This window comes from Micromesistius poutassou, assembly GCF_964030765.1.
Source record: "Micromesistius poutassou genome assembly, chromosome: 3".
Classification (NCBI taxonomy): Eukaryota; Metazoa; Chordata; class Actinopteri; order Gadiformes; family Gadidae; genus Micromesistius; species Micromesistius poutassou.
Window position 1 is genome coordinate 20,339,447 of NC_140273.1, and position 24,745 is coordinate 20,364,191.

Below are 24,745 nucleotides of genomic sequence, written 5' to 3' on the forward strand. Positions count from 1 at the left end.
CCACCTGGTCATCTCTGGGGTCCACGCGTGGGGCAGGTGTTTGTACCATTCAACACTTAGGAAAGGTTCTCTCTTTCTGCAACTGCAGATTTTGTTTCCTTTCAGCTAAGATCAGCCTTGAAATCATATGGACTTTACTCTCCTCCCCCTTCCATCCCACTTTAGACTGGACTGCATTGCTGCATTGTTGTAACCAACAACTTTTGAACATTATGTCTGCCCCACCCCTTAAACCATTGTTTGGTAGAAACAAATAAAAACCTTTGATCACAAAGAAATCTAAAATGTAAATCAACATTTGAACGCTGTGCAATGTTGCACTGCGCGTCTGCATTTGCTTGGCGCATGTTAAGTCAGCCAGACGGAACCAGTCCCTCACAGGAAGGATAGTATGGGGCAGAGAGACGCAGCGACGTGCTACTGGCTAGGGACGTGGAAGAAGTGGTCCGAGGAGCACCGCACGACCATAAGACCGCACAAGCCAAACAAAGGTTGATTCCATGTGTACCAAGAAGTCCCACTGACGTCAGCATGCTGAACACACGTTTTCTTCCTGGAGAGCAAGGCTAGAAGTTTTCTTTTTCCATATGAACATATTTGTGTGGTTCAACATATTTGGTTTGAGTAAGCTTGCAAAAGTCACTTTCATTGTTTAATGCCATTTCTGTCCCAGCATAATGTTGCCATAAACCTGAGGGCACAATTATAAATTCATTATAATTGTATCCACTTATTTGAAGATCCTGTTGGGCAACAGTATCTTAACATCCCATGGACACCTCCAAACCACTCAACATACCTCTCATAACCTTGTAAAAAATATTATAGATCTGATTTTTATTTATCACAGTTATGAAATACCAGCCACAGTAAGCTGGTTTTTGAAAGCATCCAGCAGATCAAATCTCAGCCAGTCCTTCAGGCCCCCCTCCAAAACCCCTAAACACACGACTAGCCCGCTAGCTCCAGCAACCGCTGCCTTGTAGAGACTGGTCTGACTAAGGAGAGACGGGCAGAGTGTGTGTAGCCAGGCAGACAGGTAGACAGACAGTTAGGCCTACCAAACAATTCATTTGGGCGGACTGATATGATTGGATAGGCTCACAGATTTGTTTTTGTTTTTGCAAGAGCATTTGAGTTAGGGATTGCTGTCTGGATGTAGAGAGAGTTTCATCAAATATGACAAACCTTGTCAAATCCTATCCTAGCTTTTTTTTTTGCCTTCCTCTACCCTTGGTGCTGCAACAAGTGAGTTTGCTCATCTACAGACCTTGCCCGTGGAGCAGGGCTCATTGTTGAAGTGGCACAACATAGATTCAAGGTGGCATCCCAACAATGAAACTGAATTATCCTCTGGAAGCCAACTGGTAGACAGTCTCCCAGCTGGCCTCCGACCACCACGCACTCTCTGCAATTGTAGCATTTCAGCCTTGAATGTCAGAAAGACCATTTGCTGTGTCAGCACTTATTTGATTATTTACTCAAAGATTAAAACAGTTAATCATTTAATTTAATCATCATTTTTTTACTTGATCAATAAAAGGCTCTTTAGAGGCTTTCCAAGAGCTGGATAGAACAGAATAGAAAATACACCTCTCACCACTTCAGCTTTAGTCAGACTGAAACCCCAGTAACGAGAAAAGACTGTTTGTTTTTATGGTGATATGATGGTAAAGGTTCTCATGATCCTGCACCAGAGGACATGGGAATCTCCCAGAATCCTCCTGGAACCTCTTTCATAACGAAACGGAAACCCTTCCAGGGATATCCAACACAAACTCTACCAATCCATTCAAAAAAGTTTGCTCAATGAATTCGCACATCCCGTTTCCAACAACATATTTGCTCATGGAGAGTAAATATGTTGTTGACAGGCGCCACTACACTTGTGCCTGGAGAGGCCTGTCGGCGAAAAGCAGAGGCGTGTTCCGGCGCAAATGATATTTATTTTAGTGATCTAAAAAATACGCAAATGCAATTGCGCTATGGACCGAAAAATTCCTGGTCTAAATGCACTAGCGGATAGCGCAGTTGGTGTTGCTATTTTTACGTGACATGGCAGGTCGGAACTGCAACATACGCTTACACACACGTAGGCTATGCACAGCACAAACATGCAAACGATTAGCCTGATTTAAATATTATGCAGTCAAAGATTGTTCATATGTGTGAAACATAGAAATAGCATGTAGATTGTGATAGTTAAATGATTTGGGAAAGAACAGCTGATACAGCGGTAAGTTGTACTTTTATCAATGCATCTGCAAACACCGTACAGCAAACCCATATTTTCTTGACACAGACATCATGTACAAGCCCATTACTTTTAGGATTGATGAGTATTTCTCACATTGTGAGAAAACATAGTTTTACCACGAGTGAGTGTTTAAAAGAATGAATGAATGCAGACATTGCGGGTGATGCTTGGCGTGCGTGTGTGCGCACCCATCTGTTTAAACACACGCAAACTAAACACGTATCCGCCTTCATAATAGCAACATCGCCATGGAACCGCCCACAAAGCTACTTCCGTTTTGTGCTTAAACACTTGCGTTTTAGACCGTCTAAATAGGGCCCTAAGTCTCATTCACAGCTCCTCACCTCTGAACCTCCCATAAGCCTCGACTCCAACCTATACAGAACCTCACATGTGGTCACATGAAAGAAGAGAAGCAGCAGTGAAGGCAACCCCATCTCCACGTTGGTTCTTTTGGATTAGGCACAATAATAAACATAATTTGTCACAGCTGGCGAGAAAACTTCAAAAAGGGTACGAATAATTAGTTTGGATCGAAATGTTGCATATGTGGCATTGACATCATACTATTTTCTGCCCTTTGTAAACTTTTATATTGGCTGTTTTGTTATTTGGTAAATGCTTAAATGATGCTTAATATCTAAAATCAACGGCTCTTTATGTTGATTCACATGGACATATGAATTAACCAAATGTAATCTACCAGAGGATTTCATTCAATGTATTCATGAATAGATCTGATTGCCACCATTCTTCAACGAATAGTGCTGCTTTCCAACCCTTTGTTTCGCTTCCTTGTCATCTCAAAGAGGTACACAAAAGATGCCCAGTGTGGTTTGTACAAGGACAGCCATGGATTCATCCTCATCTAGTTTTTAACCATTTAGGAACTAACTGAAGTGTACTCGTACCATTATGTGTCAGTAGAAGCACCAGAAGTCCATGTTGTAGATTCAGTATGAAAGAGCTCTGGGTAATCTGGGGGAGCTAACAGCTGTGTCTTATTACTAATCAAAGATCCAAATAAACCCCACTCCCATCCTTCCCCTCATCCTATAGACCTCTGAAGAATAAGTCCCGCCTCCAAGGCTCTGGTTCCCTCGGTCAAATGTCTATGGGAAATAACATGGGGTTTATGAATGATGGTACATAACAAACTCTGTAGGTGGCGGAGAAGTAAAAGCTGCGTCACGTTTTGAACTACACACATTTTCCATCTAGTTTCCATTTAGTTTTGAGTGTTTTTGGATTGTCGGTGCCGTTAAAGAAGTAAATGATTATTAATGCTACTTTAACGGCACCAAAAATCCAAAAACCCAGTTGAAACTAGATGAAAACGGTTGTTGTTGAAAACGTGACGCAGCTTTTACTTCTCCGCCACCTACAGAGTTTGTTATGTACGATCATTCAAAAACCCCGTGTTATTTCCCATAGACATTTGACCGAGGGAACCGGGAGCCTCGGAGGCGGGACTTATTCTTCAGAGGTCTATGAGGAGCTATCGACCAATCGTTCTGCAATGATCCACCAGGAGTGCTCGCTACAGACTGAGATTCACTAGCAGTGCAGCTGGACGGGTCTCGCTGCTTTCAGAGGTAACCAAGAAGCATCAGAAACCCAACATGAGCAACAGCTTCATATCTAGTACAAAGGTTTAAAGGTACAATACGTAACATGGACACTGTGCGCTTAATATGAGTACTGCAGTCCGCCCCCCTCCCCTGAGACTAAGCTCACGTGTGTTGCCAGGTTGAGGACACTGAGGGGAAATGCGGTGAGTGCAGCATTACATTGGAGACAAGGGCCATTATTTTGACGTACTGAGCGACAACGAGGCCTACACTGTAAGTTGATCAGCTAACGATGTGTTTGCAATTCATTTGTTTTGCAAATTCTAAACCAACTCATGTCGGTCTTGAAATCCTTGTAGGCTAGAGACTTTCTCCATCTTCAAATGCAGCTCTAAGTTTTCCAGGCTTCTCAGGTCGGGTAGATCAGTACAATCTCAGTGGATCTACTTTGTGGACTTCTTGCCTTCATGGCTGCAGCACTCTGTGGGCCATTTTATTTACAAATCTGGATAAAAGTGAATCATAACACTGGCAAACAGACGGGCTGACCGGAAGGTAAAGTATTTAGAGTCAGGATGTTTCTCTAATCTCTGAAGACATATGATGGTCGTTCTAGAATTTAGTTCAGTACATGGGTTACAAATTGTTCCCCTTAATTTCTAATTAAATCGTTTCAGTACTGTCTGAGGTTTAGCTCAGTGATTTGGTTATTCTTGAACTATTAATGTGATCAAAATAGGACTACTGATGAATAATTGCATGTACAGTCTTTTAAAGTGTGATCAAAAAGGTTTACTGTCCACACATCCCTCTGACAGTAAATCAACTATACACTAAACATTAAAACTAATTCAACATACTTTTATGTAGTATGTATGTATATACATTGTATCTTTCTGATGCATCAGTCAGACTGGACTAAGCTACAGCAGAACTTTTCTAATGCCATTGCGTTAATGTCCTTCACAGTTGTGCCTTCCATCATTGTCAACTCAAGAAAATTACACGCCATTTTCCAAAAGGTTAAATGGTGAAAAAAAACGAGGCGTCTGGAAGAGACGGGAGAGGGAGAAACTTTCAAAAGAAAGGCACAGAGAGGAACAACGAGAGGAACAACGAGAGTTACCGTTGGAGAGAGACCGACAAGACAGAGGGAGAGACAGATAAACAGAAGTAGAGACGAAACAAACAAATACAAAAGAGTGAAAAAGCTTGGCCAGACTCATACAGTCATACAATGAGGAATGGAGAGTTAATCACAAGAGAGCCAGATGGGGGGGGGTGGGGTGTGTGTGTGTCTGTGTGTCCACTTCCTCTCTATAGAACACACTATTATGGCTGTTTTGTAGTGTTGTAGAAAATGTGTATAAAATGGTTCCCTATGTAGTGCACAGCATAATACCCATAATGCACCATAAAATGAGGGTCCAACCTATTTCCACAGCATACCTTTTGATGCAGAGACATCCCATTGTCATTCCTCCAAAAGGGACGGTCGCCCAAATACAGGTAAGTAATGCAAATGAGCGGTCACCATGTAACATCTGTTTCCGCTTCTTTATGCCACCAATACGTCTGATGGATTTCCAGCACATTATCAATGTTCAAATGGCCCCCTATATCTATCCCCTAACTACTGTACTCTATAGCGTCCACTATATAGGGAACGGGTTATGAGGGAGCAAGGGAGCCACAACCAAAGTATCGAGCCAACGTAGCCATAGCTACGCCATAGCCACGCCATAGCCACGCCATAGCCAGCTGGCGGAAGGGCGGGATTACGATGACTCTTTAGGGCGTATTCACACCTGCCTCGTTTGGTTCGAACCAAACCAAAATAACCGCTGGTGCGGACCTTTAGGGCTGGTGTGAATACAAACCATCGAACTCTGGTGCGGACCAAACATTCGGTCCGAGACCCAGCCGGAGAGGAGGTCTCGGTTCGCTTCCAAACTAACCCTGGTGCGGTTCGCTTGATTTGCGAAAGAGACTGCGCTCGGTCCGAACCAGTTCTAAAAAGCATAAGCCTCTTTGGATGTAGCAGGCACCCACTCAGCCGCGTGCATTATGGGAATTATTGTTTGATTAGCGGTAACGCCAAGATTAGCAGCACATTGTCAGGCAGTCAGTTGAAAATGAGTCGTGGCTCAATATGGAGCAAAGAGGAGACGGAATGTCTATTGGATATTTGGGTCCGATATGCAATAGACATTCCGTCTCCTCTTTGCTCCATGTTGAGCAACAACTCATTTTCACCCGACGGTCTGACAAAAGCACGTAAAAAGTATGCTGGAAAACAAAAATGCTGATGTATTTAACACATTTCACATCAGTATGAGGGAGAAGGAGTTCGACCGGCCCGCAGATCAATGTATATCACGCTGGATATCCATGATTGTTTACTTTCACCGGCACTTCCCCCCTTTTTTTAATTCACTGCTTTACTCCGCCCCAGACCTTTATGTCCAATGATTGAACGATGTTTGCACACATGTGCGTTGTTGTCAAATTCTGGGACTGTTGCGAAAATTGCAATGTGAAAAGGAACCGCACCAAACCAAAAAATATACATTGTATTTTGGTCCGGACCAAAGCGAGCGAACAAAAGGAGCTTCCTGGTGTGAATACACCCTTAGAATAATTTGCATACTCTGAATGTTTTTATTATTTTATTATTCAAGCCACTCGCATGCAAGAATGAGTATACATCTGAGTGTAGGCTACAAACACGATTAACTATTTATGTGCAAAAAACGCCAACATATTCTTTATTTTGCTGACCACTTGTTGTTTATCCCTACAAAAGCCTCGTAAGGAAACTTCCTGTGTCTTTCTCGTTGATCGCACCATCTTCACCGTCTTCATTAAATGCGACTGCATCACCTTCTCTCCCATGATGGTCAGCACCTCGTAAACCATCTCTCCATCTCTCCAGTTATAACTACTAATGTTGATATCGCTGCGTTGTCTCTGTTGTAGAGACAACGCAGCAACACCTCTACCCAAGTCCCGCCCCTGGAATCGCAAAGCCGTCTAATCATATTTACATGAAAATGAAACCGCCAATATGTGTAGGGTCCGAGAGGGTAAATTGGGGTGCAAAATCAAGGTGGTATATTACCTTGGTCAGTGTTAACACGCAGACCATGCTTGGAAAAAGGCAGGCAAAAGACGGGCATATTTGGCAGTGTAAAAACGTTTAATAAGTCCTCCTCTCGAGAAGGGCGAAAATTTGTGGGTTGAGACGGTTTGTACTCACGCGAGTAACGCAAGGCAAAAATTCACTCTGCCTTGAACACGGCTTAAGGGGTGGAGAAGTTAAACAGATTTAATATTGAGATTAATTGAAATAGGAGGAAGTGACACAGCTTAAATTAAAGCTTTACAGCCCCATACTGCTGAGGGTCCCAACGACAGCCAAGCTAATTTTTGGGTTGAGGTTCAGAGGTAGGCAGTGTTTGTAGGTATCATAATTTATAATAGAAAAGAATACTACTCCAAACAATTGCTATAATAAATATCAGCAACAGCTGATTGCAGTGGCGCCAGCGGCGGCGCTTTGCCTCTGCTGGATACGTAGAGGAACCACTGGGTAGGCTACTGGGTAGCATTATCAGGTCCTATTGAGCTTGCTAGCAGAAGGTACTGAACCAGTGTGAATCAGTTCAACCCTTCTAGGGCATATTTTTTGGAAGTGTGAAGGTGTGTGTGTGTGTCTTTCCTACTTTTGATGATGCTCTCTTATTAAACTTGTTTTTTCTGCTCCACTGACTGAGAGCATGTTTACACCTCAGAAAGCTTACCACACACCCACACACTACAATAGCTGTTATTGGGAGTGCTTGTGAGTGTGTGCACGTGTCTGTGTTTATATGGGTGTTCCTGTCTTCTGCCTGATAAGAAGTCTGACACGGTTATCTTTTCACTAAAAAAAGCAGCGCAACTGTCATGGTTCTCTCACACACACACACACACACACACACACACACACACACACACACACACACACACACACACACACACACACACACACACACACACACACACACACACACACACACACACACACACTCCTATAGTGTGTGTGTGTGTGTGTGTGTGTGTGTGTGTGTGTGTGGAGTCTGTCAGCGAAGGGAGGGGTTAAATGGATGGTGCAGGTAAAACAATGGCAGGAGGATATGGAGAGACAGGCGAGGAAGAAGAGATGAGTGTTCACATCACTGCCACTCTTGGGTTCTCAGCCCACACCCCTCCCTCTCCCTGAGAGGAGGGCCTGTGCGGTAATGGCTGTCTGTGCGTCTAGAACCATAACAAGGTCAGTGGGTGCATAAACACTAAGGCATGACGTTGCACTACTTTTGTTCTTCTAGATATATTGCGATGTGAAAGAATACAGGAATCCCATGAGGGGTGATTAACACGACTACTTCTCAGGTAACTCAGTTGTGCTGTCAATAAAAGGATGGGACATATATTTTCGGGAAAACAAAAGGCTATACAACACAACGTATAACATTACAAAATGTGTGGTTGTTATGAAAAACAGTTAATAAAGCGTATACTCATAAAACATTACAGGCTTAGGGCCCTATCTTACACCCAGCTCAATTGACTTTCTAAACTGACGCATGTATCGTTGCTAGTTTGCACCCGCCGCAAAGCTGATTTCCCCCCCGCAGCAACCAGGCACCACTACACTTCTTTTCGTCTGCGAAAAGCAGAGGCGTGTTCCGGCGCAAATGATACTTGGTGCTATTTTACCGATCTAAACATTGCGCCAATACAATTACGCAACTGACCGAACAATTCCTGGTCTAAATGTACTAGCAGATGGCGCAGTTGGTGTTGCTATTTTGACGTGCCATGGCAGGTCGGAACTGCAACATACGCTTACACACACGTAGGCTATACACAGCACAAACATGCAAAAGATTAGCCTGATTTAAATATTATGGTGTCAAAGATTGTTCATATGAGTACAACTGCATAGAAATAGCATTTGGATTGTGGAAACTTTTTTTTTTCCATAGGGGCTGCATGAATGGACACAGTAGAGTAGGCTATGCCATGCGTTTAAATAATATTAATAACAATAATAAACTCGAGCAAAGTATATTCCAGCCTCCCAAAACAAAATAAAAAATCTTGTGTAACAGCTGATACAGCGTAAGTTGTACTTTTAAATCAATGCATCTGCAAACACCGCACATACATCGTGCAAGCCCATAACTTTCAGGATTGATGAATATTTGATCGTGAGAAAACATAGTTTTACCGAGTGAGTTTAAAAGAATGAATAAATGCGGGTGATGCTTGGTACGCGTGTGTGTGCTCACCCATCTGTTTAAACACACACAAACTAAACATGTAACGCATAATGGGGGGGCACATGCATATTATGAACACAAGCCGATAACAATAATGTATACAATACTGGTAACAAACAATGTTTGTTAATGTTTTGCCACGTACAGTTGCGGCCACAGGACCGCGTCCGCACATCATATATGTGTTAAGTTGTCTTTGCCGCAATTTACATGACGACTCAGTGTTTCTGAAGTTGAAGAAAACGCTATTCCATGTGTGAATTAGGCCTATTATTTGGCCATAAACTGAGCCTTTGAAATTCATGTGGTCACGCATCTGTCTCAGCGGAGAATGCAAACACGCTGTCAAAATATCGCTGTCAAAATGTCAAAAATAACTCAAGTCAAATGCACTGGCTCTTAAAGGGGATGGGAGATGGCACTCTCATTGGTTTATTGCACGTTACGCCCAAAACACACCTACGGGTTTCAGATCAACCCATTTTAGATTTGCGTCGGGCACAAAGCTAATTTATCTCGCCGTCATAATAGCAACAGTGCCATAGAACCGCCCACAAAGCTACTTCGACTCTGCGCTTCACGTCTGCGTTTTAGACCGTCTAACTAGGGCCCTTAATGTCCAGCGTAGTTGATGTTGCTCAGATGTTGCTCGGTCTATTACTAAGGGCATATTCACACCAGGCGCCGGTGTAAACAATCATGGATATCCAGTGGACTGCACTCGTTGAGCTGATATGGATTTATTTCATATCAGGTTGCGGACCGGTCGAACTCCTTCTCCCTCACCCTGGTGCTGAATGTGTTAAATGCATTTTCATGTGTGTTTTCCAGCATACGTTTTATGTGGGCGTCTGTCCAAATAACCAATAGACATTCCGTCTCCTCTTTGCTCCATGTTGAGCCACGATTCATTTTCAACCAAAGGTCTGACAATGTGCTGCTAATCTTGGAGTTACCGCTAATTAAACAATATTTCCCATAATGCGCGCGGCTGAGCGGGTTGCGTCCAAAAAGGATTATCATTTTTAGAACTGGTTTGGACCGAGCGCAGTCGCTTTCGCAAATCAAGCGAACCGCACCAGGGTTCGTTTGGAAGCGAACCGAGACCTCCTCTCCGGCTGGGTCTCGGACCGACTGTTTGGTCCGCACCAGAGTTCGATGGTTTGTATTCACACCAGCCCTAAAGGTCCGCACCAGCGATTATTTTGGTTTGGTTCGAACCAAACAAGGCAGGTGTGAATACGCCCTAAGACTTCTATATACAGGATCCTAGGTAGGCCTATCTGCTTTTTGATATCGTTGTGTTGAAACATTCAGACTGTGGAGCAGCCTTCAGTGCTGCTGCCCTGTGCCTTGCCCCATTTAATATGTTATGCACATACAAGGGTTCTGAGCGCATGCAAAGATGAATGATTCACATGAACTAAGTATGAATGTAATAATAGCGTTACTAATGACCATAACTTTGCATGACTCGCAGTGCACGGACAGAGAGATCATTAATAGGGGGGGGGGGGGGGAACCTTTATCACAGGGCCCTGGAATGAGACTATAGCCCTGGAATGAGACTATAGCCCTGTGATTAGACTACAGCCCTGTGATGATGAGACTATAGCCCTGTGATGATGGATAGTATAGATTATAGAGCATGCTTACATTGGGATGATAAGGCTGAAGGTATTTTGTGCAGCCCTAATGGGTTATATTGAGTGTATTATCACGAATATCATGGGGAAGTTTATGATTTCAATAAATAGCGTCGTATGCTTATGAATTTAAAGCACCATTCTAAGACAAGTCTTAGGGTTTTTAATATCATATTTTCATCATTTCTAGAGCATACTTCTGAACGTAGTTTATGAAGGCCATAAAACTGGGTCTCATGATAGGTCTATATCGTAACTTCATTACAATACAATAACATTTAAAGACGATAAGCGAATATGTTCAATTATATATATTATCTCCCAGCCTTAGTTGTATGATATCTTGGTACTCTCTTGGGGTGAATGCACTGACATTTTCATAAAGAAGATCCTAATGTACAGTTGTAGCTAGATAAGGAGCAGGCAGTGGGGTGAAGACGAAGGAACATTGTTGCTTTCAGAAAATGCAGTTGATAATAGGAAGGGTCATACAATGCAACTTCTGCAAAGTCTGAGAGTCAGACTGCTGTAAGATAGAAAGTAGTGCTGCTTTCAAAGCTTCATTTGTAAGGTGGACATTCACATTTCAAATCCACATTTGAAGGCTGTGCAGTAAGGACTGTGCATCTGAGGGTTGAGGGAACCGGGCACTCACCAGAGTGCCCGGTTATGAGCTCCAGTAAAGTCAGAAGAATTACAAACAGATATCGACAACGCTGCTGAGTATTGACGAGAAAGAAGTCTTCGAGGCAAACGAAAGGGGTGAAAGTCAGGATACCCCGAATGACAAAACCAATATGGCTGTAGTCAACCAAAGAAACTCTTGGTGGAAATACCAGACAAAGCCACGGAGCGGCGTGTCCGGCAGCGTCACAACATGAGGGGTCAAAATGGATGGCACTGCGATGCATGCCGATACTTGATGTTCACACTCAAGCCTATGGAACGCTAAACACAACACAGCATTCTGAAGCAGACCCGAAAGACATATGCAACACAAGGCATCAATATTATTTATAATACAATATAGCATATCACTCACACATAGACTACAACAGTCTGCATGCAGCCCCCCAGCCCCCGAATATTTAATTTTTCATATTATTATTCCTCTGCTGGCTGAAATTCCCCTTTACTGATGAATCCCCATCATCTTTCTGTGTTGGTGGGTGGTGCAGTACGTCTACGTAGGGGACCTGGCTGTTGTTGGGTGGTGTTGTCGGGTGGTGCACTACATCTACGTAGGGGACCTGGCTGTTGTTGGGTGGTGTTGTCGGGTGGTGCACTACATCTACGTAGGGGACCTGGCTGTTGTTGGGTGGTGTTGTTGGGTGGTGCACTACGTCTACGTAGGGGACCTGGCTGTTGTTGGGTGGTGCAGTACGTCTACGTAGGGGACCTGGCTGTTGTTGGGTGGTGCAGTACGTCTACGTAGGGGACCTGGCTGTTGTTGGGTGGTGTTGTTGGGTGGTGCACTACGTCTACGTAGGGGACCTGGCTGTTGTTGGGTGGTGCAGTACGTCTACGTAGGGGACCTGGCTGTTGTTGGGTGGTGCAGTACGTCTACGTAGGGACCTGGCTTGTTGGGTGGTGCAGTAGTAGTATCTTCATTCAAAACATAAAATACATATACATGACCTTGACCTAGTACTGGGGATGCAAGGTAATAAATAAATGAAAAGAGGAACACAGAATTTATAGTCTAGAATTCAGCCAATCTGGTGGAGATCAGTTACACTAGAAAATGAGTGACCATTGTCATTCAGGGCATTAAATAAAGAGGAAGACGTGCCGTTTATCAATACCAAGTATGCGAACTTCAGACTCGCAGACTTGGAAGTGCGAACTTGGCAATTCCGGACTTCCAAGTACAAACCTCTGAGAATGGGAGTACGCACCTGGCATTTGGAACAGCAGCGGACTCGATGACGTCACCACCTCAGCTCTGTTAACTGTGCTATACGGCCTCATGTATGTATATACTACTGAACAATATAAACTAATTATATAAAACTAAACCCCAGCCTCTTTCATTCTAAAATAGTATGTAAATATTTTGAATTAATATAAATTAAAAGATATGTGTGTCGTGTGTATAAGCTATACACACAACTTTTTATCTGTAAGGTACAGATGCGCGTGCCTATAGAGGGATTATCAGTCTACGTCACTCCCAGCTCTACTGCGCATGTCGTTTGCAGAAAGAGACGAGCGCACGATCATGTCTTGTTGTGCTGTTGGTTGCACAAACCGTTTTAATAAGATAAACAAAATGCGGAAGTTTTATCAGAACAGCATCTGCCGTGTTGATAAACAAATAATCCCCCTATATAGTTGGAGAGTAGGCTATTGATATAAGAATTACAAACAAGCGAGAAATTACACAGAATAGAACACACACACACACACACACACACACACACACACACACACACACACACACACACACACACACACACACACACACACACACACACACACACACACACACACACACACACACACACACACACACACACACACGACCGGGATTTCTGTTGCCGTTGCGATGGGTTTCCTCTATCAGCGACTTATACATATAAACAAATTATATAAAACAAAATCCCAGCCTCTTTCATTTTAAAATAGTATGTAAATATATTGAATGAATAGGCCTACATTTTTGTTATATTTTCAAAATGTTCCTATATAGCCTATTATTTCGGTGGAATGGCCAGTTTAAGAACGCATCAAGAACACTTCTGGGTTTTACGACTGTACTTGACTTGATGCAAACTTTGAATTGGAGCAGTACTTGGGCTACAACTGATGACGATTCACAAGAACGCAAGTACACAAGAACAGAAAAGAACACAAATTGAGAAACGGCCATGGAGGTGAGCAATCCAGTGGGAGAGAAGGGGGAGGGGAAGAGGTGGAGATGGAAGAAGAGTGAACACTTCCTTTTCTCCTGCGATACATTCTTCACCACGATGTCAAAGAAGGACAGAGGGAGGAGAGGGAGGAGAAAGGGATGATGAGGGAGGAGAGAGAGAAGAGAAATTACTTAACAACACAAGCCATCCGTCACTTGGGAGGAGAGAAAAAACCAACGGCCCTGACAACGGTGCATCAATAATTCAGATGACGGGGGCTAATGGGAGAGAGACTTAGATGAAACAATCAGCCCAGAGAGCCTCCCAGCTGGAGGTCTGTACTCTGCTCTGGAAGGCTGCTTCGCAAGGCCCCAACAATAACACTCTGTTTTAACCCAGCCCATTTTCAAATCAAGCTCTAAATTGCTTTCAATTGAAGCCGTCTTGTCCCCCAGACCTATCTGGTACCTGATCAGACATTGTACTTGTTCAGTGTGCTGCGACGGCCAGAGAACTGCTCTGGCCCGCGGCATGTAGATAAGCAAGTCAGCGGGGGAATCCATCTCTACATGCTAGATTCAATTCATTGTATAAAGTAATGGAAGTATTTCTGTGCAAATGAGTGTGTTGGAGGATTTATCCAGGCATTTTAAAACTAAGAAAGCAGGGAACTAAAGGCTTCTTAGAATTGACAGCTGCTAAGAACATGCTCTGAAACCAAAGAAACCTGGTTTGAAAATGTCCTGAATTGACCCCGGATCGGCCTTAGAACACGTTCACATGCAGTGGAGCTCTACCTTGGAAATCAAGAGTTCTCGTGAGAGCACAATTTAAATTTACTCAGCGAGTCTCTGGGAACGAGCAATATAATCCCTCCCCGATGCCCCTCCCCCAGCACATTAACCAATTGCATCGGTGTACCTGATATAGGCGGGCCAAATGCGTTGCTGGACCGGATAGATACTCAATAGATACGGCAAGAATCGTATCAATTGGTTAGCTCCACTGGTCTGGAAACGTCACCCCTTGTATTCTTCTGATTGGTCGTAGTGTTATCCAATTGCGTGCAGTGATATTTTCAAATGCATGCTTGGTGCCGCCCCTCGAGCTGGGCCATTTTCATTGCCAGACCCTACAGCTTTCTAGATGTGGGTCTCGATTTCCAGGCTGGTGGAGGTCTGAACTGTTCTGAAAACCTCCTCGTTCAGCCATTTGGTCCGGTCCTGAAGGTCAGGCAGAGGGCCTTGTACTCCGGCCCAAGACGGCCTGTAGAATATCCTGAAGATGATCAGATCAAGGGTCATCAGGACCTGTTATGAGGAGCTTGCGTTTCAATCATTGTGCATAACAACCACACCTCTGTGGTCTCATAGATCCAAAGTTTCGGGACCACGGTGTGCTTGTCTTTTACTGCGAAGACCGTTGGCGTCAACATGTCCTATGTTGGAGACCTGAGGTCCATCTGAGGGGCTGCTCCCCTCCACATGACTCCACCAGGAGAGACACAGGAAGAACGCACTCCACCTGATTCAGAAGCCCAGACAGGGTTAACTGGTGTTTGACTTGTCATTTTCATTTTCATTTTCTTTCGGCCAGTCATGTTTTTCAGTAATAGGAACCCGCTTTTGGAACGACTTACCGATAGAACTAAAAACACAAACAGAACTGAAAACATTTAGCAGTAAGGTAAAACACTGGCTGAAAGTAAATCAGGGATGTGACCACTAAGACACGCACGCACACACATACATACACACACTCTATTGTCTATGTTTTACTGTACTGTCTGTGTAGATACCTGGTTGTTCGCATAGGTGAGAGTTTGCAGGGGGTTGGGTATCTGGGGGTTGTGTCGTATGTGATTTGCTGTCTGTGTTATTGTATTTGTGTATATTGTGTTTGGCTGTCCGTATAAGTGAGAGTTTGCGTCTGTGTTGTTGTATGTTGTGTGTGTGTATGTGACTGGGTGTTCGCATAGGTGAGAGTTTGCGGGCGGCTAGGTATCTGGGGGTTGTATCGCATGTGATTTGCTGTCTGTGTTATTGTATTTGTGTATATTGTGGCTGGCTGTCCGTATAAGTGAGAGTTTGCGGGCGGCTGGGTGTCTGGGGGTTGTGTTACGTGACTTGCTGTTCGTGATGTTCCTATGTATGTTGTGGTTGTTCTGATGTGTATGGTGGTTAGGGTATGAACACTAAGATTACCCTTGATGTTTTGTTGGTCTCTATGTGTATAGAGAGGTGTATGCACACGTATACTACACTTTTTAGAATGTTTTTTGACTACAACATGTTTTTAGAAAGGTCTGACCAGGGACTGGGGTTGCAAATTAGCCGACGGCTAGAAACCTTTTTTTTAACACATCTACAGACATTGTTATGGCATTGACTGTGATAGCTATGTATGTAATAATGTGCACTGCATTGTCCCTGACAAATAAACTAAACTAATAAATAAAATAAAAATAAAATAAATTAGATTAGTTTTGTATCATTAATGAATTTATTGTTTTATCGTTTATATGTGAACCCCGGGGAGAGTAGCCGACCACGGCATTTTCAGTTACTGGGGATTATTAAAAAAGAACAAATAATAATTTAATAACTTTTCTATCTATTGACTCCTTTTGGGCAGTTTGACCACAACCCCAGATTGTTGGTTGTTATTAAGGTATAACAAATGTAGTTTACTGTGTTCAAATTATCAGACAGGATGCCGTATGCAGTATTTTCCTACTCAACTACTGTTAAGTCTGTATATAGTTAATTTCACGTTTCCTGAAAATATACCTAATGAATAGCATACTATTGACCACAGCATTAGATGATTAGAGATGGACACACTCACACACACACAACCTGTAGCCGATGTGATTACACCTTAGCCAACCAAATGTAGTTCTTCATTGCATGCTCAACGTGACAGCTCATGTTCATTTTTCTCCATTTGTTTTACTCTGACGGGAACATGTAATTGGCACAGAGCTACTAGGGCAAGAGGTTGAAAAGGCGAAATGCTCGTTCAAAGTAGTTTCTCCAGTAGTCGCTAAGCAACCAGCAGCTTTCAGACCAGCAGTTTCTCCAAAACACGCATTTGTGGCCGTGCCTGAAAGTAACTAAGTTTCCCAGCCAAGCACAGAGGGACTTTGCATGCATAATTACAACCCATATCCATTCAAACGCACCTATTTATTGTGGCCGTTCATTTTGCTCTGCAAAAAGTTAGGGCCTGGCCAGAGTGATGTCACGTGTTGACATGAGCCTGGGACCGACGACCAGGCACCGGGGGGCCAAGGGGAACCCCAATAAAGCAGTCCCCACACCAAGCACCGCAGGGGGGCCATGGGGAACCCCATTAAAGCACCCCCAAGGGGCCCTCACCAAGGGGGCCCCACTAACGCAGAAGCACTGCACAGGCCCGATGGCGCAACATGATTGCGACGTGATCCCGTCTGCTGCAGACATTATGCATGTAGGCTATGCTAATTAATTAATTAATTAATATGAGTATCACATACTGAAATTAGTCCAAAATTACCTATTTTTAATTGTACGATTTACTGTACAGTCTTTAAAGTAAATTAAATTCTAAGAGAAAAGGGTTGTGTGCTCACAGTAAGAGACTAAACCGGGTGCAGGGGCAGACCTCACACACCACACCAGGCCTGGGCGGAACAGCCAGCGATGGGGGCTTGGCTAAGCCCCGGGGGCTTGTCTGCTTGTTTGCGGTGCTACGGTCAGTGTTGCAAAAAGCAGGCAGGCGGAAAGGCGAGCCAGGCTTACTTTGATCCACTGCTTGGACCCTCCCCGGACAGTAGTTGCAGCCCTTTCCACTTATCACACTACTTGGCCATTTCTGAGTTCTTCCCACTCTCTCTAAAGTAATCTCATCCTCTCTCTCCTCCTCCTCCTCTATTCATTGCTCTTGTCTGTCCTCCCTCTCTTTCTGTCTCTTCCTCCGTGTCTTCCTCCATCGTTTGATCCTCTTTCTTATCCTACTTGTCTTTATCAGTGCTTCTCTCTGTTCCGGCCCCTGATCCCGGTGTGTGTGAGGAGGGCTTCCAGCGGCTCTCTGAGGTGCTGCAGTCAGCCCGACTCACGGCCTTGAGGGAACATCCAGACCAGCTGACACGGAGCAGGTAGAGAGGTATAAATATTCCTCCACCCTGTCCCTGGTTATTCGTCCCGCTCGCTGCGGGCAGACAGGGGGAGAAGGGTGGCGGTGAGGGTGGTGGAGCTGGGGGGGGTGGTGGTGGTGGGGGAACAGAGCCCTAAATTACATTTTGGTTTCATTCTTTCCCCCCCTCTCTAGCATTATCTCCCCTTCTGTTATCCCCAACTCGCCGCGTCAGCAGTATCTCCTCCTCTTCTATCCATCAACCAAACATTCCTCCCTGCAGCTCCAGGAAATAAAACAATAAAAAAGGTAAACAGCTTAATCACACATCATTAAAACAGATGTATAAAATAGCTGGGGGCAGAAGGGAAGAGAGAAGGAAAGAGAAGGACTGACCAGGCGAGCTGGGATTCAGCCAACAAACATGAGATGCAGGTGTGGTTAACTGGACTAAGAATAGACTCTTTCAATCAGTCTGGTTCACACTGGTATCTCATCACAATTGTGTGGGCTGGAGGGCCCACACATGCTACACTCCTTAGTGACCCTGGGGTTTCAGCAACCATGAACTTTGCTTTCAACTTCTTTTCTCTCAACTACTCAACTAACATGATTGGTCATGGTAGCGATGTTATTTTACAGTATCACTGGACACTACAGCTAGCCAGACAGACAGACAGACAGACAGACAGACAGGATTCAATTAGATAAGGGACTTGAATACAAAATGCTGCTTCACCATTTTGTCCATTTCAAGCTAAATAAGAACTCCATCCTCATAGCTCAGCCATGGCCCCGGGCCTTGGACGGGAGAGCCCATTCCTCACATTATAACCACCTTATGTCTCAGCCAGTCTCTCTCTCTCTCTCTCTCTCTCTCTCTCTCTCTCTCTCTCTCTCTCTCTCTCTCTCTCTCTCTCTCTCTCTCTCTCTCTCTCTCTCTCTCTCTCTCTCTCTCTCTCTCTCTCTCTCTCTCTCTCTCTCTCTCTCTCTCTCTCTCTCTCTCTCTCTCTCTCTCTCTCTCTCTCTCTCTCTCTCTCTCTCTCTCTCTCTCTCTCTCTCTCTCTCTCTCGCCAGCTCAGGCATTACAGCCAAGAGCCATCCATCCATATCAACTGGCTTGGGATACATCATGATGGAAGATTCTCGCAAGGGCCAATTGTGACCACAAATGTAATCCTTTAATCACAGTAACAGTCTCAATGGGCTGTACAGGTCATGTATTTATGACACTCCCCAAAAGGCAAGAGAAACTCCCTTAAAGGATGGTCAGGAGGGCAATTGGTGCCATAATTGACACACATAGTTATACATTAGTATTAAAAACATTTGAATTCTGTGCTGCAGACTGAGCAGGTTGGTATCTGTCAGGGGTATCCAGGCATCCAGTCACACTTAGACAACATCAGAAACCTTTGGGACCAGCAAATGGTAAACAATAGATGAATATATGCAGTGGCTGTGCAAGAGGGCCAGCAAGAGAGCCAGCAAGAGAGCCAGCACCCCCTTTCTACGCAACTATTGATGCAGGAAGGCCAGTGAGAGACAATGGAAAGAGAAGTCAGCAGAGCTGCTAATGCTCCCACTGGGTTTATTCAGCGCAAAAACATCAACGGAAAACATTACATTGGAAAACCTATGATGGAATGCACCAAGCAACACTATTTACTAAATAATACTATGGTTACTGCAATGTTTATGTGTTTTCTGCCTATTTTAAAGAATAAAATCCCACATCCCGACTGCCCTCATAGGGGTTGAAACCCTGACCTGGACAGCATGAACATCTGGGGAGACACACGCTGAATATGCAGCCCCAACACACTTCCTCAGACGTACATCAGTGCACTGGCACCTTTCTGCATTCAGTTGATGCTTTCTGTGTCCAAAATGAGTTGTGCCTGAACAGAGCATTAGAACCCAAGAGTAAAGAAACTATACACGGTTCAATGATTCCTAGTCTTTGCAGTTTTAATATTAAACATGATTTGTTGACATTACTTTGTGATGACGTCACAAATCATGCAAATTGTACAATTGTACACAGTTCTACGACACACAGCGATTGTGGAAAGCTGTGTAGGTGCACATGGAGCGGGGATATGAATCCTCAGCTGCTACTATGTACTACATGTGTTTCTGAATCTAGATCCAAACCGGATTAGTGAACTCTTGTGGAACCTAAATCTTTTTTTTTGTGCATAAAGGGCCGCAGCCTTGAAGGCTCTCCCAGAGTTGGTGTTCATAAAGCCTTGTGGTATTGGCCATGGACTAAGTAGGCGTGTCACACTAGATGTTAGATGGATGAGGCCTTTACCGCAGAGCCCTTATGGCAGCCCAGATCAATTCAATTGATTGTGGAAAAAGCAGAATATTGGTGAACACTAAAATACTGATAGGGCTTTGCACTGAGAGGGTGTCCTGATAGCCGTGCTGCGTAAGTGATAATAGAGAGCATGATGAATTCAATCTTTGAGCTGCTGAATCATCTGTACGGCTGTATGGATTTTAAATCAGCCATTAAATAGGAGATAGAAAGGTCAGAATGTGCTGGCATGTGGCTACTAAATGGACTTGAGGTGGTAGTGAGCCTCAGAGTTATATAACATCTTCTGATTGTTGAGATAGCAGAAATACAGAAGCCCACATTTAAAGAAGTTCAGAGACAGAAAAATACTTTTTCCCCGGTGGAATTCATTTGGTCCGACAGCAGATAATTTAATGTTATACTGAGCAGGGAAATGAGTTACCCAGCTCGGTAAACAAAGAGAAAACCACTGTACTATTATTCCTGAAGGACAACAACACATAGCCTAGCTCCCGTTGTAGCGCGCAGCCGTATTAGCCAGATTTAGCGTCATATCGGGCTGAATGATGACAGCAGTTAGGATTAGGATTGTTTGGCCCCATATTGTGATCTGGAAATAATCGATTATTTTATTTAAAATAATAAATATATTTACATATATTTAGTGATTCATCAGACACTCAAGATTCTAGAGCACTTAACGGCAATGTCTTGGCTTCCTTAGAGCACTTATTGTCCAGTGGTAACAGTTTGAAATTTGATTTTAAAGTACAAGGTGCATGAAATCAGAAGTATTCATTTATTTACATAAAATATTATTATGCATTAATTCTGTCTGAATACGAAACCATCCTCAATAAAAACGACATAGAAACATTAAAGCATCCAGCATGTGATTTCAACAATGTGTGAGTGCATGCAACAGGGATGGTCGCACAGTGGTACGCTGATGTAAACCAGCGGACGAGCACTTTCAGGCAGGGAGATTCTGCATAAAAATCTTATTTTTTATTTGTCTTATTTGTCAGTTTGCCGTGTGTCTGCTTGGCACTTATGCTCCCGTTGAGCTGATCTTTCAATAATGAACAATACTTGGACTGCCGAGAAGAACCGCATGACCGGATGCCAGCGGTGTATTCTTCCAATCCTATTGTGAACAGTCATGAAAGAACCATTTAACTTTCAAGCAGCCAACAGCAGACAACCAGCCAATGCCTCACATGCTGCATAATAATCAGGCTATACATGTCCCCCGGCCATCTTGTTACCTTTACAGACTTTAATGAGTCATTCATTAAAACCTCAATAAAGGTGTGGTGGTGCGTGTTTGAGGATGTGATAATAAGATGAGGGTGAGTTTAGTGGCAGGTGTTGTCAATTAACTATCCCCCGTCTCGTCTTTAAAACACAGGGATAGCTGTGCCCAGGAGAAGAAAGGAAAAGAGGCCCATTCAATGGTCAGTAGAAGGATTTGGGTTTTCTGCATGTACATTTCTATTAGACTATGCATTCCATGCTTGTTTGAATCCTGTGTCCTTCACATGTCTCCAACAATTCCTAGCCTTGTTCTCAGCCTCTCTGTCTACCTCCTGTCGTGCTTCTGTCATGTGTGCTTACATGTTTCATCTGTGATGCTGTGCTGTAGTTTCTTGGCGCTGAAAGCACAGACCACAGTGGTGGTCTTTGGGGTCTATTCTGCTATGACTTGTTCATGCTGTTCATGCTGCCACACGTCTTGTTGGCACATTTCTGCTGCTCCCTTGTTTGATCATTTCTGTTTCATCACTGTTTCTCTATGTCCCTCTCTCCTGTCCATGTAAATACAGAGACTCTTAAGGATGTTACAAATAACCGCAGTCTGACATTGAGTGACAAGTATCTGCTCTACACATGTATTTCTGATTAGAGTTCTAACAGTTTTTTATCTACTCCTCATAGGATTAAGCGTGAGGTTTTAATTATCGGTGCCTAGTGTATAGTGTATAGTTCATTGTGCATAGCGTATAGTGTATAGTGCATAGTGTAAAGTGCATAATGCATAGTGTATAGTTCATAGTGTATAGTGTATAGTGCAGTGGTTCTCAAATGGGGGTATGTTTACTCCTGGGGGTACGTGAAGGCACTCCAGGGGGTACGTGAGATTTTAAAATATACATATTTTTTTAAAAGTAGCATCCATGCAAAACTCCTTTAAAAATAATTATTTAATAAATATTTCAGGAAAATATAAGTATAAGTTCATAAAATTAATTTTATATTCAGTAGGCTATTCAATTTCATTATCCTTAAAACCCAGAGTCTCCCCCATACCAGGATGGTTAGACCCAACCTGTCATATGCCACCTGGCATCACCTGTCAATCACTTGGATCAACGATGGAGTTGTGGTTGAAGCGTAGCAGCAATTCTTTTGAAAACACAGAGGGGGGCCAAAACAAAAATGCTTTGTGCTCGTTAGGGGGTACATCACTGAAAAAAGGTTGAGAACCACTGGTATAGTGCATAATGCATAGTGTACAGTGTATAGTTCATAGTGTCTTATTGTTCATAGTTTATTATTGTTCATAGCGTATAGTGTATGGTGCATAATGCATAGTGTATAGTGCAGTGCATAGTGCATAGTGTATTGTGCATAGTGTATAGTATAGGGTATTGTATAGTGCATAGTATAGTGCATAGTGTATTGTGTACAGTAAATAGGGTATAGTATAGTGCATAGTGCATTGTGTATAGTTTATAATGCATAGTGTATAGTATAGTGCATGGTGAATAGTATAGTGAATAGTGTATAGTATAGTGCATAGTGTATAGTATAGTGCATAGTGTATAGCATAATGTATATAGTATAGTGTATAGTATAGTGCATAGTGCATAGTGTATAGTTTATAGTGCATAGTATAGTGTATAGTGCATAGTTTATAATGCATAGTGTATAGTATAGTATAGTGCATACATAGTGCATTGTGTATAGTTTATAATGCATAGTGTATAGTACAGTATAGTGCATCGTGTATAGTTTATAATGCATAGTGTATAGTATAGTATAGTGCATCGTGTATAGTTTATAATGCATAGTGTATAGTACAGTATAGTGCATAGTGCATTGTGTATAGTTTATAATGCATAGTGTATAGTATAGTATAGTATAGTGCATCGTGTATAGTTTATAATGCATAGTGTATAGTACAGTATAGTGCAGGGATGGGCAAATGGCGGCCTGCATTCTAACTCAGTGCGGCCTGCAGATAATTGAAAATTATTATTATTTATATATTTTTACCGCAAATTAATCAGTCAGTCAATGTAATTATTCTGTGCACCGACAGAGGACGCTTCCTATGCAAACAATCTCGGGGCCCCGGGCCTTCCCCATCGGCAAGGTATAAACACTGAGCCATGGCCATGAGCAGTGCAAAAATGTAAAGAAAACGGTACCTTTCAGTCAAGTTGAGAAGCAGAGTATCTGTTCATAGAGTTCAAAGGCAAACCCATGTGTCTAGTTTGCTTAGAAACAATATCAGTCACGAAAGAGCGACCCTGAGACTCTTTAAGAGTTTGTGTGTTATGTGTTTGCATTGTATTTCTTTGTTATGCCAGTTCTATGTGCATGTATTGTAATGTTCCACTTGCCAATCAGTGTGGGGAGCGAATCGCCAGGTCAGCTGGGGGCGGGGCTTAGGAGAACAGGAGGGTGGGGGGGCTCCCCCCCCGTCAACAATTCGGCACCTGCCCCTAAAAACTCCTGTGCACGTCCCTGGCATAGTGCATAGTGCATAGTGCATAGTGCATAATGCATAGTGTATAGTGAATAAGGTAACAGAGAAACGTACTAGAAAACAGTGCGCGCGACCATCACTCTGATATCCGCGTGCACAGGTGAAAGACAACGATAGGCAGCGTCACACAACACATCCAGCACCCGTTAAACAGAGAACACATCTGAAGCGTCCATTGACCCTCATCGTGTCTTCCACTCTCTCTTTTCATGACATCTTGTAACACAATAACGACGGCATTGATGCAGGAATCAACGACGACAACATGAAAGATGCTGCTCCGCATCCGGAAGCGTCCTCTCCACCGCACAGACCGCTCACACCTCCTCTACCTCCTCTTTCTATCTGCAGCCACCTCCTCTATCCTCTACAGACACACGGAGGGGAGCGGGACCGTACCTCCTTCTTCTTCTGTCCTCCCCCGGGCAGCACGCACAGCAGCAGGACGAGCAGCACCGACATCACCGGCAGCTTAGCGGCGCTTTTCCTCACAACGGTCGCCATGATGAACGAGAGTCCGGATGCTGCCGACGCGTCTCTGACCAGGGATTGGTTACCAAGGTGACCAATCAGAGCACAGGAACTACGTTCACGTTTATGGATGTTGTAGTTTTTGCAGGCGGAGAGGGGTTTATCTATTGTACAATGAACAATAACGATCGGATACATACAACACCGTACCATCTATAGGTTTTATTCAAAGGATAACCACCATTTATTTGATCAAATAAACCACAATTTAATAGTTATTAATACGTTATAAATTAATAGAAATAAGAGCATTTTAGCTAACATTCTTAACTACAAGTATAATTTGGCATTCAACAATAATAAATAAAGGAAAACTGAATGTAATCATTTATAATTAAATAATGATTAGTTAGAAATAA

General features: G+C 43.4%; 1 protein-coding gene across 1 annotated transcript in view; it reads right to left on the reverse strand.

The window, feature by feature from the left end:
- LOC311341134 (dolichyl-diphosphooligosaccharide--protein glycosyltransferase subunit MAGT1-like) overlaps window positions 1–24,370 on the reverse strand; it is a gene marked incomplete at its 3' end in the record, with an annotated part of 49,067 nt that extends 24,697 nt beyond the window's left edge. The window contains exon 1 of the mRNA XM_084466031.1: window positions 24,255–24,370. Coding sequence (XP_084322157.1) covers window positions 24,255–24,359 — 105 coding nt within the window. The 5' untranslated portion in view covers window positions 24,360–24,370. The remainder of the gene's footprint in view (window positions 1–24,254) is intronic.
- Between the last annotated feature and the right edge of the window lie 375 nt (window positions 24,371–24,745).